Source organism: Sciurus vulgaris, assembly GCF_902686455.1.
Source record: "Sciurus vulgaris genome assembly, chromosome: 12".
Classification (NCBI taxonomy): Eukaryota; Metazoa; Chordata; class Mammalia; order Rodentia; family Sciuridae; genus Sciurus; species Sciurus vulgaris.
In genome coordinates this window covers 45,607,582-45,623,241 of record NC_136473.1, presented here as the reverse complement: position 1 = coordinate 45,623,241, position 15,660 = coordinate 45,607,582, and the positions used below count along the sequence as shown (strand labels likewise).

At 35.5% G+C, this 15,660-nt stretch overlaps 1 protein-coding gene across 5 annotated transcripts in view; it reads right to left on the bottom strand.

Moving 5' to 3' along the window:
• Positions 1-15,660, bottom strand: part of ODAD2 (outer dynein arm docking complex subunit 2) — a 176,317-nt gene that overhangs the window by 76,034 nt on the left and 84,623 nt on the right. For 4 of the 5 annotated variants that reach the window (XM_079106903.1, XM_079106904.1, XM_079106905.1 and 1 more), the window contains one exon: positions 11,281-11,395. The exons of the other annotated variant lie outside the window; for it this stretch is intronic. In XM_079106903.1, the coding sequence (XP_078963029.1) occupies positions 11,281-11,395 (115 nt within the window). The remainder of the gene's footprint in view (positions 1-11,280; positions 11,396-15,660) is intronic. 5 annotated transcript variants of the gene reach the window in all.

Genomic DNA, 15,660 nt, shown 5'->3' with positions numbered 1-15,660 from the left:
CAAAGTTCTGAGTTTGGTAAGTTTAGAACCAAAAGTCCTCAAAGGACCTTAGTTCAGATTTTATAGGAGAAAAATTAAAAGAATTCCAGACAGGAGACCCAAATCTTGTTCACTTCTCGAACACAGGTGTACAAAAGGGATTTCATATTCATGAAAGAAGGTGAAAAAACACTACCACTCAAGGCTGCCATGGTTATTTCTTACGTGAATTTGTGCCTGTAGAGACAGTGATGGACCAACCTTGTGGCCAAACACTAAGACAGGGACAGAGGAAAATGAGAGCTATTGCCAAGATAGAAGCTTGTTGGGTATAGAAACAAAGATGCCAGGGGATGGTCTCTGGAAGAAAACAGCTGTACTTTTGACAAATCCAGAGTATCAATCTGAATCAAGATAATTCTGGAATACAAAGATTATCTCCGCAAGTGATTCTCTCGCACAAGCATTTTGTGTCATTAGAAAACTTGATGCTAGGCTGGTAAACAGAAAGGGACCACCCGTCTCCCCATCTCAGGTCTTACAATCTTGTGTGCTCTGTGTGGGCAGTGTGAAGTTCCACAACCTCAGCGTCTCAAGGCATCCTGGCCTCCAATCTTGCAGTCCTGCAATCCCACGTCCTGGTGTGTGGTCCCTTGGTCCCACTGTTCCATGTTCCAACCTGCAGTCCCAGTGTCCCAAAGTCAGGTCTCATGGATGGTCACTCCCACACTCCAATTCTCCTAATCCTGTGCTTTCAGAGGATTGTAAATCTGAGGATTGTAGTCTTGCAAAGACGTATTCTCACTGTCTAGCAGCCCTGTGGCCTCAAAATTTCCAGATCTTGGGTCGGTGGGGGGCTGTAGCTCAGTGGCAGAGTGCTTGCCCAACATGTGTGAGGCACTGGGCTCAATCCCTACCACCATGTAAAAATAAATATATAAAATAAAGGTATTGTGTCCATTTACAACTAAAAATTTTAAAAGAAAATTCCAGACCTTGCAACTTTGCAATTTTCAGATATAGCAATCTCTTCGTATTTGGTCCCAAGACCTGCTGTAGGCAAGACTTGATTTCACCAAAGTGTGTGGAATCAGGTGACCTGAGTTTAGCCAAAAGTTCAGCCAAGGCCCCACCAAATTCAACTTTGGACAAGATAAAAAAAAATAAGCCTCAAAGTCACTCGAGTAGTTGGAGGCTGAGCTGAATAACAGAAAGTGATAAACTTAGACTTCTGGAATATGATTTCTAAGATCTTGATATAAGGAGAAAGCTGTAATCCTGCTCCCAACAAATTCAATTTTTTATTTCATCAAATTGATTAACCCCTTACTTCTGCTGCCCAAGGAAGGAAAGAATGCTCCCTCTACTTTAAAATATAAATACATATACATACCATGGCACTTTTTAAATATGTACATTTTAATATATGCAATGACCAGCCTACAAAAACAATTTTTTAAACCCACAAGGTATGTAAAGAAGCACATGGAATTAAAGAATAAGGACAGAAAAGAGAATGTGGAAGGAAAAACTTTTAAAATAATGACTCAAATGTCTTCCCAAATTGAACCAAAAGAGCAATCCACAAATTCACAGAAAGCTCTAAGAACCAAAGTAACTACTAAAACAGATACACACACACACACACACACACACACACACACACACACACACACACACTAGTTTCTGAAAACTAAAAATTAAAAAAAAGCCTAAAATAAGCTAAAGAGGAAAGTCATAAGGAACAAAGAGAATTAAAGATAAAAATGACAGTTCTTATCAGAAATGGTGACGGGTAGGAAACAGCAAACGAACACTTTTAAAGTGCTAAATTTGAGTAGGTGCAAATATGAACTTGGGTAAGGTTTATGGATGTTAGAATCAAGGTATTCCCTCCTTTTAGAATTGACTGGGAATGTGGGAAACTTAATAAAGTAACAGGAACTGATAACTATGCTTTCAAAATGGGTTGAATGATTTCGTAAGTAGCAAGGTGTAGGTACACAATTTGGTATATACAGTACCTATTTAGAAAGGCCAATACCTTTAGTCATAACTTTCCTGTTCAAGTATTACTCTTCTGTCAATTCTACTTCTTCCTAGACTAACACCCTCCATTGTAGCTGCCTGTCAAGTAGAGACTGAGAAGCAAGGCAGGTAGGGTAGGAATCCAGGTGAAAGCAATAGATAGAGCTTCAGCTGGTGGCCCTTCCAGCTGTGCTCTGAAGATAGGTTTTTTTTAACACCCTCATGTTTTGATCCTTCATGTCTCTACTTGAAATCTGCTATACCAAAAAAAAAAGAAGAAGAAGTTTATATTCCAGTTTGTTATCTTTCTCCTAGGATTTTAGGAACTAGAGACCAAATGAGGAGCACACCATTTGGTAACTTAAAAATGATGGCAGGCCTCAAATAGACAGGCAGTCTATAAGCATGGATCACATTTTAAAGAGATTTTAGGTTTGTTTTTTTTTTTTAAACTTCGTTGATTCTTTGGCACACCGTGGGACAACTATACATTCTACGGCCTAATCATAGGCGAATCGAAGCTCATAAACTGTGTTTGCAGCGGTACTGTCAGTATGAAACTAAACCCCTATGCAAGCCTTCTCCAGGTTCTCTCTGGCTCCCTGATTGGGCACGGCTCATTGGGCAGCTGAAGTTAAACAGAGAGTGATGTCAAATTCCTATCCTGTTTGATCAGCTGGGTTCTGTCACACCTGTGGTCAGGAAGTTGGCCTCATCCATACTTAGTGCTCAACATTCCTGGCTAAAATTGCCCAAGCTTGTATTCCAACCTCATAGAAATTAACTACTTCTATTCTCTTTGGAGGAAATCATTCTTACATTTCTCTGATTAACTTCTCTTATTTGGAGCAGATCCTTATGTCACTGGTTTCAAAATGACTAGAGATTTATTTTTCCTCCAAGATCAAATTCAAAACCAGACATTGTTTTCTAAACAAGTAGCAAAATTAAATTTAAGGTTACAAGGTGAAATAATTACACAGAACTTACTGATTTGAAAGAAAGATTGAGTTTTCTTCCTTTTTCTACAATTGACTTATACATTCAGATTACATACTCTAAAATAAGAACAGTCATTTCCTATACAATTCATAATTAGTGTTTATAAATTAATATGAAGTATATAATTCCTAAGTAATATGAATTCCTAAGTAATATGAATTATAGCACTTCGTATTAAAAGGCAAATATATTTAAATGTTTGCTTTTTTCTTCATAAAAATTTCAAAAACTTGTTAAATGGAAAGAAACTGAATTACAGAAATTACTCTGAATACTATTTAGTGACATTCATGAAATGAGCTATTTTAAGAAATATACATAATTCTTACAAATGTTGGCAAAAGGCATGAAAGTGATTATAAGTGATGTGACAGAACTACACATTCTTCACATGAGTGCATGCTACTTTTCAGTATCTTATTGCTTGTGGAACACACAAAAAAGTTGACTTTCTACAGCAGAAGGTTTTGCTTCCTAAGAACAAAGAATTTAATACATGGGTGTTTGCCAGATTCGGTTGTTACATTTCTTACATCACAACTTCCTAATACTGAACACCTGTTTAGCTGCCGGTTTTCGCCAAAGATGTGTTTGATCATTGAGCTTGAAAGCAACAGCTTTTTACTTCCATTTACAAAACTCTCACATTTTTTTTTTACAAAGCAGTTATTAGTCTAAAGCCAGGCTTGCAGCTCATGAACTCTACCAAATAACATCACTACAGAGGTCAAATCTTAGGATCTCTGTTGTTTTAGTGACCATAATTGGGAAAAACAAAACACAAAAATAAAATTTCCCCAAAGCCTAATATGGAAAACACCTTAAGCAGTAAACTTTTAAATAAAAATCCTTAGGAAAATACACAGTGAATCTTTTGTAATTAGGTCATTTTAGTTGACCTTCTGTTCTTCAGTACTTGTTAGACTGAAGAACACTGAGCAGCTCTGTAATTGAAAATGCTTATTTCCTGCCTTAAATATCCTTTCAGGGTGTAAGATAGACTCATATTTCACACTCTGACTTTCCAATCATGTATGGAATGGACAGATAATTATTAAGCTGGCAACATCTTTTTCATCTAGTACGTTTTACCCCTAAGTAAACAAAAACTATTAGATACTTTCCAAAATGAAGAGAAAGTTTTAAAATTTCTAATTAAGATACTGGTCTCCTACTGAAAGGTCAATATTTTTTGTTTAAAAAAATCCACATAATATTTGTTTTATGCAAACTAATAACAAAACAATTACAAGGCTAATACAATGCCAACTTACATTGTGAATCATCATCTGAATTACCCTGTATACTGAAGTCTTTGATTCTGGCAATTTGTTGTCTGGCTTCTTCCCTGATAAGTAACTTTAAATATTTCCCAACAAGAAAAGATATAAAACATTCGCTAGAAGCAATTTCCACATCTCATTTTCTTAACAGATAGATCTGAAAATGTGTTCTAATGTATATGCTGTTAACAATATAAAAAATGAAAAACATCTGTTTCCAACAGATGACATATCATCATCCATACACATGGACACATGTGTTCAGTGTGCTTAGGTTTCATGATGCCTGACAGACGTGGCAGGGACCCCGAAGTAGCAATAACTTGGCTGAAGGCCAAGCTTGTGCTTTCTTTCCATTTTGTGTCACTCTCAGCTATAACCGACAATGGCTGGTTTCTGTAGCGTTACTGTCAGCGTCATTAATCCAAAGAAGTTACCTATTTCAAATTGATGTCAAATCCTATGATTCATAAGTTAACACCCTGAAAAACTACTTGCAAAAGCATCATATGTGAAAAAAAAAATGTGGAAAGGCTTCCTTTGCAAAAGGCAATCTTTCCTGGAGAGCTGAGTCATTAATTTACCTAAATGGGGGAGGGCTTAGAAGGAAGATGGGCCAAAATCTCTGCCAAGATCACTTCCAGTTCCATTGTTTTAATGCAAGCTAGGTACCCTGACATATTCAAAATACATTTCTTGCCCATACTCTTCCTCAGGACTTGTGATCTCCAATCCAAAAGGCACTGGATTCTGAAATACAGGATTAGTTTATGTACAACCAAGAAAGAGAAAACACTACTGTTGACCTTTGACATTATAAAAGTATTCCATGGGAGTTATGTTCAAATTTTTACCAATGAGACAGAGATAATTTTATTTTCCCTATATGAAAGAATATTCTAGGAAGACTCTAGTAGAAATTTTTGTTTCATGTAACCTTGCTCTGTTCTTTAACACTGGAAACGTAATTGCATAAATAAATTATAACATTGCCATAAAGTAAAATACTAGATGGTCAAAGAAACTTAGACAAGGATAAATAATGTAGAGAATCAGATATTCATTGTTAAGGAGAAAAAAATGCTAGTTGTTGTAGTGGTTATCTCCAAGTCCTGAAATTACAGATAATATTTTTCCTCTGCTTTATTTTCTAAAATTAGCATAATGAATATATAACTATACACAAATTTATTTAATTCTTGAGATATACCACTCTTTTTTTCAGTTGTCTTACAAAAACAACACTCTTCATTGCTTGTCTATTTTAGATTTGGGTACCAAAACAATGCCCACTAACCACAGGTGGCCACTTAAACTTTAATTAAAATTTAAGACAACTAAAAACTCATTTCTTCAGTCATATTAGTCATATCTCAACGCCCAACAGCCATAGTTAGTCAGTAGTATCCATATTTGAGGGGTACATTTTCAACATTACAGTTTTTTAGCTGGAGCTTTCTTAGACCTTGGTTTGACTGGAATCTGTATAAATAATGAGATGCTATCTAATTTGAGTATTATAAGTTGCTTTCTTTCCTCTTGCCTTTCTGAGCATATGACCTATCAAGCTCTACCCCTGAAGTATTCTTCTGCGTTAAGAAAATGAATTTTGTATAGAAAGATGTAAGGAGGGCCAAGAATGTAGCTCAGTGGTACAGCCTAGCATGTCTAAGGGCCTGGATTCCATCCCCAATGCATACGAAAAAAATTGCTGGCCTAGTAACCTATGCCTATACTCCCAGGTACTTAGAGGCTGAGAGAGGAGGATCACAAGTTTGAGACCAGCCTCAGTGAATTTGTGAGACCCTGTCTCAAAATGAAAAACAGAAAGGAATGGGGATCAGTGCCTTGGACTCAATCCCTAGTACCAATCAACATATAAATAAGCAAATAACTAAATAAATGAAAAGATGCAAGGGGGGAGACCAATATAATATTCAGTTTATGACCCTGAAAAATAGGATTTCTCAAAAAGAATACATCCTTGTAAATCAGGCTAATTCCTTGAGGAAAGATAAGTAAATTTCCCCCTCTCCCACTTCAAAGGCCAGACCTGGGGCCCTAGACTAATTAATGGTCTTCAAAATTTGTGCCCACATATCCCATCCAGTATATTTTTGAAAGGTTGCATATATTCCTCATCCATTTTAAATGGACATCTAAAACATGTTTTCATCATAAATTGAGTCATAAAAGATAAATCTTCTGATAGTTATATATGCCATCTAATTTTTGATTCTGCATATTTAGTTAATTCAATTTATCAAAAAGTCCTCCATATTACCCAATCAGAAAAGCCAGTCCTTATTGTTTAAATAATCAGCCAAATTAGTAATCTAGTAAAAAATTTGATTTTAAGTTTTTTAATTTGCATAAGGTTATTAATGCAGATAAATCCCTTTGACAACTATCTCACATTTGAATTCAGAATCAAAGATAGGTAGAAAAAAAAAGGAAGTAGGGAAGGAAGGAAGGAAGGAAGGAAGGAAGGAAGGAAGGAGGGAGGGGAGGGAGGGAGGGGAGGGAGGGAGGGGAGAGAGAGAGAGGCTGGCAGTGTCTTTGCTGCCTGGATGAACTTCCCAGAACTTTCTTGGCTTTGCTCTCACTGGTCACACCCTCAGGATTTTTGCATCCTGAACTATACATTTGCTTGGCATTCCACAAGTCTTTTATACCACTCAAAGCAATGTGCTTGTAAGATTAAGAACCAGCGAGAGTCTTGCCTTTCTTTCTCTCTTCATGTGTGTTTTCTAAATGTAGATACATATGCACTCAGGCCTCCCCATACTAACCATTCCTGAAACCTCAGCTATCTTCTGGATTTCATGTAGCCATCTTCTCTGAAACAGCCTGTAGAAAGAGCTCTTAATTCCCTTTTCCTTCTATTTCCTTCTCTTGTTTCATTTCTCATCAACTGCCACTGGCTTAAACTCAATTCTCAATGGAAATGGCTATGTCCTAATTCTCTAATGTTATATTTTTAGTTTTCACAGGTAATTGTCCTATTGGGGGTCAAAGACACTATTGAACATACCTGTTCTTGCTTGCTTTAGCTCCTTTCTGGGCTTTCTTGCAATCACCCTCTCCTGGCCATTCCATCCGTGCTCCTCTCTGATTTTGTGCTGTCAATGGTGATCTCCTCCCACTCCACTCCCTCTTCCTTTCATCAGCTCCCCTACATGCTGATGATGCCCACACATTCTCTCCTGACATCCATATGCATGTATTCAAATGACTGGACTTCGCTACTGGATGACAAACAAATTCAACATCGTTTCCAAAATCAAGCTCTCATATTTGGTAAAGGTATACAAAATTGTCAAAGTTAAACAAAATTCTGAATCTTTCATGACCTCCTCTTCACAGCCAATATTCAGTCACTCACCAATTACAAATTCTACCTCTCATTTCTTTTATTGATTCTTCTCCCCATTCAAACTGCCACTCTACTAGGTCAAATTCTAATTATTTTCATCTCAGCTATTGCAACAGCTTAATTAGTCACCCATTCATACACTCTCCAATCATCCATGCTGCCCATGCCACTTCCTTGTTTAAGACTCTTATACGTTTGCATTATCAAAAGAACAAATGCATATGCAAGTTCTTGGTGAGAGAAGTGGACAAGCAGAGATCTCTTCTTCCTGACTCTGTCTCTCTTTCAAGATGAGTAAGGAGAAAGTTGAGGTTGAGAAAAATTCAGACACTAAGTTGGTGAGGGTGGGGAGGGTGCGGAGGACAGGTGAGGTTCAAAAGAAAAGGACCAACAGCAGCTCTCAGTGGAGTCTTGGATCTAGTCTAGGTCCTGGGGCCAAGAGCGAAGAAGAGAAAGACTGGGTCATGTTTAAGATCTCAGTTCAGTTTAGGTTGCCAGCATAGAAGACCAGCCAGGACTGGAAGCCTGCACAGGAATAATGAGTGTGACAAATAGGCAGATGTGGAGTTGAAATCCATAATATAAGACACAATTTATACATAATAACAGCATGAAGTAGAAATAGTTTCTATACAAAATAACATCTTATCAATAATATTAAATTCTATATTTAAACTGATATTTTCAATAATTGAGAAATAACTAGTATCTATAAAATTTTTTTCTAGTCTCTATAACATTTTTCCTTAGCATGTTTCCCACTACCTAACATGTATTTTTTTGGTTGGGGGGTACTGGGGATTGAACTCAGGGTCACTTGGCCACTGAACCACATCCCCAGCCCTATTATGTATTTTATTTAGAGACAGGGTCTCACTGAGTTGCTCAGCACCTCACTTTTGCTGAGGCTGGCTTTGAACTTGTGATCCTCCTGCTTCAGCCTCCTGAGCCACTGGGATTACAGGTGTGCACCACTGCACCCGCCAAACACGTATTTTTAATTCTCTGGTAGTTTGAAATCAGCTTGTTACTGCGATAATGCTCTATCAGTATTAATTTTATTTGATGCCACTACTTTGAGAGGAATTCTGTCTTAATAATGTAATGAAACTTTAAAGTCATATTATCAACATAAATTCATATTTAACTGATATTACAATCATGTAGTTGCTCATTATTGTTTCTTATAACTCACATTAATCTCTCTTCGAATCTTTTATTTTTTAATTTTTGGTACTAGGGATTGAACCCAGAGGCACTCAACCACTGTGCCACATTTCCAGCCCCCGCCTTTTAATTTTTTATTTTTATTTTGACACAGGGCCTCACTAAGTTATTTAGGGGCTCACTAAGTTAAATTGCTGAGACTGGCTTTGAACTTGTGATCCTCCTCCCTCAGTCTCCTGAGTCACTGGGATTATAAGTTTGTGCCATTGTTCCCAGCTGGAATCTTTATTTTGCTGGAATTCTAAAGTGAAAACTTTTTTTCTTTTCCAGAAAAGGTTCATCGGGGATAAACTTTCTGAATTCTGCCATTTCTAAAAGAAAAAAATCTCTATTCTGTTCTTACTCTCTACCGTCACTCAAAAGCTAGTTTTGTAGGATATAGAATTCCAGGATAAAAATATTTTCCACTAAAGACAGGAAGGGCTATGTTCTTACTAGTAAATTCTTTCAGAATTTATTGTGGATGATGTTAGGTCTAATGCCAAAGTGATGTGATTTTGTTCTTTCATAACTTTTTTTCTTTAATTTCTGGAAACACCAAGTTTAAATTTATGTATAGGTATAGACTTTTTTGTTTGCTTGTTTTCCTGCTTGGCACAAAGTTAATCTTTCCAATCTGAAGACCAGAGTCTTTCTTTAGAAATCAAGCTTAAAGAACCTTCCTCTTCAAGAAAAAATGATTATTTCTTCTCCTGAACCACTTTCTTACTTTTAATGTATTTTTGTGTCCTGTTTTCATTTTATTTTTATTTTATATTTTTATTTATTAGACTATCTGGAAGATGGTCATTTTGATCATAGTATTCCTCTTTTCTATTATATTTATTGTTTTGCCAAATAATTTTAATTTCAATAAAATCTTCTCTGTATTTCTTTTATAACCACCTATTTGGACTGTTCTTGGAGGATCCTTAAAGTATGTTTAAAAAATTTAATGGTATATTCTGTTTCTTTCATTTTCTCGGTTTCCTCTGAAGTTAGTTCTGCTTATTAATCTTGGTTTGACTTTTTTTATTATTAGAGCATGATAGTTGAGTTAGTTTTAAGAAAATCATACATGTAAGGAATTTGATTTCAATCCCCGTTTCCCCCACATGGTTTGTCTTTTTAGTATTATTTCTTAAATACACGATGATCCTTTGCTGTTCACATGTATGAATGAAGGACTGAGCTGATATCGAAAGTAACCAATAGTGATTATTCTTCAAGGATGTATATTGATCTTCACCAATAGGCTTCTTTCTTGCTCCCTAAATAATATAATTTAAATTTTGTGTTTAAAAATGTCTTTGAACTTTAAAAGGAATCATATTATATAATTTATTCTGCAATTTGTTTTTACTTATTTATTAATTTATTTATTTACATTATTTTTTTGTGGTATGGGGATTGAACCCAGAGCCTTGTGCAATGCTAGGCAAATACTCTATACATCTCCAGCCCTTGCTTAATATTTTTGTGAGATTTATCAATATCAATGAATACATTAACTTCATTTTTTATTGCTGCATTGTATGATATGGTATGAATAGACTACTGTCTTACTGTTCATTTCTTATAGATTGACATTTGAGAACTTTTCAACTGGTTTGCTGTGATAAATAATGGTTCCATTAATGAACTTGGAGTAAGTCTCCTCTATTTCTAGCATGCGTCACAATTCACTTTTCACAAATGGTTACACTTAGGATACTATTTAGAATCATGTTAAATTTATTATAAAAATAAAATCCTTTAGTTAAAAGCATTCAACAGAAAGAAACAGCATTGGCAACAAGGATCTTCAAGGGAAATCTCAAAACTGATACAAAAATGCTAAAGAGAAATAAGCTAAAAAGAGATCTTTAAAAGAAAATAATACAATTTACGAAGTAAGAGCTAAAATAGACTTCAGAAACTCTAATTCAGATGTTAATGAGAGATAAGAAAAGTGAGTGAGGCACAGCAAAATTATGAGACCTCTTCAAGGTAATGTTGACCTGAGTGGGCTACTGCTGGCTATAGCTACAATAAAAAACTTCCCACAGTGCTTTCCCTCTCTGTAAGTAGCAGGTAAAACATGGATGATTTTCTTTTCATCCAAGAATTAAAAACTTCGGCTTGTCTTTATTCTGATTTACAGGGTATTTGTTTCAATTGCATAAACCAAGTAGAACTTTGTAAGCACTGCCTTCAGACACTAGTTTTATTTGGCATTTTGAAAGTGACTAGAAAAAGGCATTGCTCAAAAATTACTTTCGCATAAACATTGTTTATCACTTTTTTCCACAAGACAAAGGTAATCATAGGTAAGTCAAAGGCAATTGGTAAACTGTGGTGACATTATTCAATATAGTATTAGAGACTGTAGATTGATTGACAGGCTGATTTGTAGTTTGTTCCTACCTTTGCATTTTCAATGCATGGACAGAGGGCCCACGCTGCACTGGCCTTCACGTCTGGGTGTGGATTTTTCAGCAGGGACCACAACAAACGAACTCCATCTAAGCGATCAATTATTCTATGGTGAAACCAAAAGTAGTGGCATAAACCATTATTAGTAAGTGAAAATGAAAACTTGACCCATCTAGTCACATAATACTAATTAATTTTTTCTCATTTTGACATTTTGCTTGTATTTTTTTTTCCAAAGCATCAAGAACAGCAGGATTATGCTGTTGAATCGTCAGTCCTCTGATTTTGGTTTTAAGTTCACAACACGAAAGCAAGCTGCATGATAATTACGAGTCACATAAACTTAAAATCAAGCCACGTAATTTTTTAATTAGTGGTACACAGACTGTTAGCTAAATTTAAAAAATACTGGTTTCTTTCATATAATAACATCTAAATACTTTCCAAAATAAATATTTATGCCTCAAAGCTGTGTAGTTACCTTTTTTATTTGGTCTATGTTTAATTGACTTACCTTACTGTATGACATATTTTGAACTCCTTCGGTCCTAATCTAGCATTAGGAATTAAAATCATTACACCACAGTGCATCCTTTGTTGAGCACGAATAACACATAACTTGTTTTCCATGTGCTCCCTTCCCAGCAAGACTAACATTGCAGACTGTGTTATAATTACTTAAACACACTGTAATCAAAATATCTTCATGACTAGCTGAAAAATGAATTATCATCAGAGTCATCTCTACACCATCTGTCTTCTGTTTATATATCAATCAGTCCCAGGAGCATAACTTGCAATAAGGTCCACGGAGTACTTGGAGTTGAGAAGGCCAAACAAAACTTAATATCCTTCACAAACATGGCTTTGTTCAAAAAGATATATTAAACTCAAAGCAGATGAAAAAAGATAAAGAACATCAGAATTTCTTTGATTTTTAATATCCAGTTGAATTAAACACATGCAGTTTATAGCCACAGAATAAATTCGACTAGCTTAAAATGCCATGCAAATTATTCCTTGAACACTGACATTAAAACAAACCGACTTTTCTTGATTACCTGAGATGAGTTTGCCAGAAAAAGAAAAGCATTATTCTTCCAAGTAGGATATCAGTTTTGCATAATCTTGTAAAATGAGTGATGTAAATAGCCTGTAGTAAGATATAAACTCTCTAAAAAATGATTTCTAATAGGAAAAAAAGGTGCATTTTACACAAAAATTCAACTAAAACGTCTGTTAGCTTTCTGACAATGCATGTTTGAGAACAGTTTTATTTCTGTATGCAAACTATAAAGAAACACACTAGGTACTTCACAAAGAAGGATTTACTCTTAAAATTTAAATTAAAAGGACTACTGCCATATACATGCTACTGAAAATATAATCAATGCTGATCCCAGCATCTTTGCATTTTTTCACAAAATTTTACAGTGAAAAACAGGGAATGATTGTCTTCCTTCTCATAGATTTTTTAGCAAATTTAGCATTTTGAATATTTAACTATTCACTGTTAGACATAAATTGTCATTAGAGTGGAAGTCATTTTTACACACTCAGTTTAAAAAGTATAGCTCAAACCTGAACACCCTTCCCCAGACAAAATTTCACAATAAACTAAAAATTCATTATTAATTAAAAAACTAGATCTATTATTTTCCCACTTGCACCCCCAATACTAAGCAATTCATCAGCTGCTCAGCTATAAAGGATGAGGATTGTGGCCCCAATACTAGTATCTAAAAGAAGATTCAGCACAGCATAGAAAATAACCAGACACAAGAAAGACATTATTTAAAAAAAAATTGCAAGCACAGAAATGAACAAATTCAGGGATAGCAAACTTTGAAATTTAGTCTCGTCCTTCCATCGTCCCACCCCCTGCATGAAATCATTTACTGCTGGTTTCTACTTCATGAACTCAAGTACCTGCCCCTGCTTCCCTGTTCTCTATGCCAGCATCCAATCCAGGTGTTTACTATCTTAAGTCAAGATTGCTCCATTGTGTTTTCATTCTCTCTTCTTTTCCAGGCATCCTGTAAATCCCTGTGAAACTAACTCTCCTAAAGAAACTTAGAGCTTCTTCAGAAGCTTCTTATGATGAGGATGCCAGGGATATTCAGACTCCATGACACTATCTAGACCATTCTTTTGTTTTTTTTTTTTTTTTTCATTAAAATATTTTTTTTTATTTTTACAGACACATTTTGATTCATTATACACAAATGGGGTACAACTGTTCATTTCTATGGTTGTACACAATGTAGATTCACACCATTCATGTAATCATACATATATATAGATACATATATATAGGGTAATACTGTCTGTTTCATTCTACTGTTTTTCCATCCCCACCCCTTTTTCCTCTACACCATCCAAAGTTCCTTCATTCTTCAATTCCCCCCATCACCCCCTCCCTCGTTATATATTGTCATGCACTTATCAGAGAAAGCATTCGGCCTTTGGTTTTTTGGGCTTGGCCTATTTCACTTATTTTCCAACTTCATCCATTTACCAGCAAATGCCATTCTATCAATGCTTGTTAACAATTCACAATCAAAAGATAATTTTTCAGGGGAAAAATGTCTCCAATGGCTTCCCACTGCCTGTAGGATATTAAAACACCAATTCCTGAGTCAGTATTTAAAATTTTAAGGCAGCTGCATTATTCCTCCCAATTCAAGTAATTGCTCATAAAACTCCTTGACTATCTACTAAATACTAAGTACTAGGCACAGAAATAACACATACAGCCAATTCTCATTACTAAGGGTAGTTATGTTCTAGAAAGTCACTGCTAACACTAACTGAGCAAATACTGAACCACACTGTAACTAGGGGAAATACAAAATTTTCTTCCTGTGAGTCTCCAGTCTGAACACTTTCATCAATCAATCAATATGTGTCTTATTTTCTTTTTGTTTAAAAATACTTTAATATTTCGTTGAAACACTAACATTGAACATATGCATTATACCTCATGCCTGAACACAAATATTTCCTCTCTAAAGAATAGTCTTCTGGTGCTTAGAAAAACTGGATGGCATGTCAGGATAATGCTTAGGTGTCATCTGATACAGCAAAAATCACAACCCTAAAGAACAAAAATATGAAAAACATGGCACTAAAAACTGTCAAAAGCATATTATTTACAGGATGAGAGCTGAAATGAGGAGACAAGGTGTCTTCTGATCGCAGCTGGGAACATGTACATTGGGCAATTGAAAAACTGAAATTTTCCCTGCTCTCTCATGTAAACAGATGAGAGTGGAAGTATGAAGGCATATTTGTAAACTTTGTTTTCATATAAAGTTCAGTGAAGGCATGAGTTCATCAATACAGAATCTACAAATAATGAGGGCTGACGATATGTCAATTGCCCTTCAGGAAACGACAGTCTAGTGAGGGGTCATTGTAACCTATTAGAATGATGCCACAATAGATGTTTTCAAGGGGTTCCATGTGGTCAGAGAAGACACTCTTACAAGACCACACAAACTCTTCTCTCAACTATCAGAGATGCTCATGCCTCCTTCAGTTTCTACTCGAATAAGGTGTCATTTAAGGTCATAAAACATCTCTATCATAAGTCCTATAGCTTCTCCCCTCTTTAAATGTCTTTAAAAATTTGCCATCCCCTTTGCTGGAACTTGAAGCACACTGCTTCACCTTGTACCCGTGTGTGCACACTTCTTATCTCCTCAAATACTGTGTGATTTCTTTCACAGCAGGAATCATCTATTGCCCACCATGCACAGGGCATAAAACCATGGCCAGCAAATGTTTCTTAAATGGATCTGAAACAGGACACTTTGGCTTACTTCTCTTTCAGAGAATCAAAAATCTTTCCCAGTATAAATACATTCCTTTTGAACTTCAACTTCCAAAGTACATGTTCAAAGTCTATACTTACCAGTAATACTTTCCTTTGAAGCTGTCTTTGGGTTGAAGGAATATTTACACAGAATTTCTTTACAACTTTACTGTTTGTTGCATATATCCTGATGGGTTTATAGATGGTATTGATTTATATCACTGTTCACTTTCAACGGGTCTAACCACTTTTGTCTAATTCATTTACCATCTTCCTCTCAATTTATTTCCGGTAGTAGGTTAGCTCTTCCCATTTACCAACACAATTTTATAATAATAGCTTGACTTTATAAAAACAAAGATGAATTACATTTTTCAAAATCTTCAACTTTATCATGGAAATCAAACTGCCTGGCTATTAGAATAGCAGCTCTAGATGTTCATATTCAAGCTGGTTTTTTTTTAAACAAACCAAAAAGACACAGCTGCTTGTTATGTTTCTTGATTTCTCTTGTTACATTAACATTTGCCAGAACTGTTACAGAGTCTGGCTGG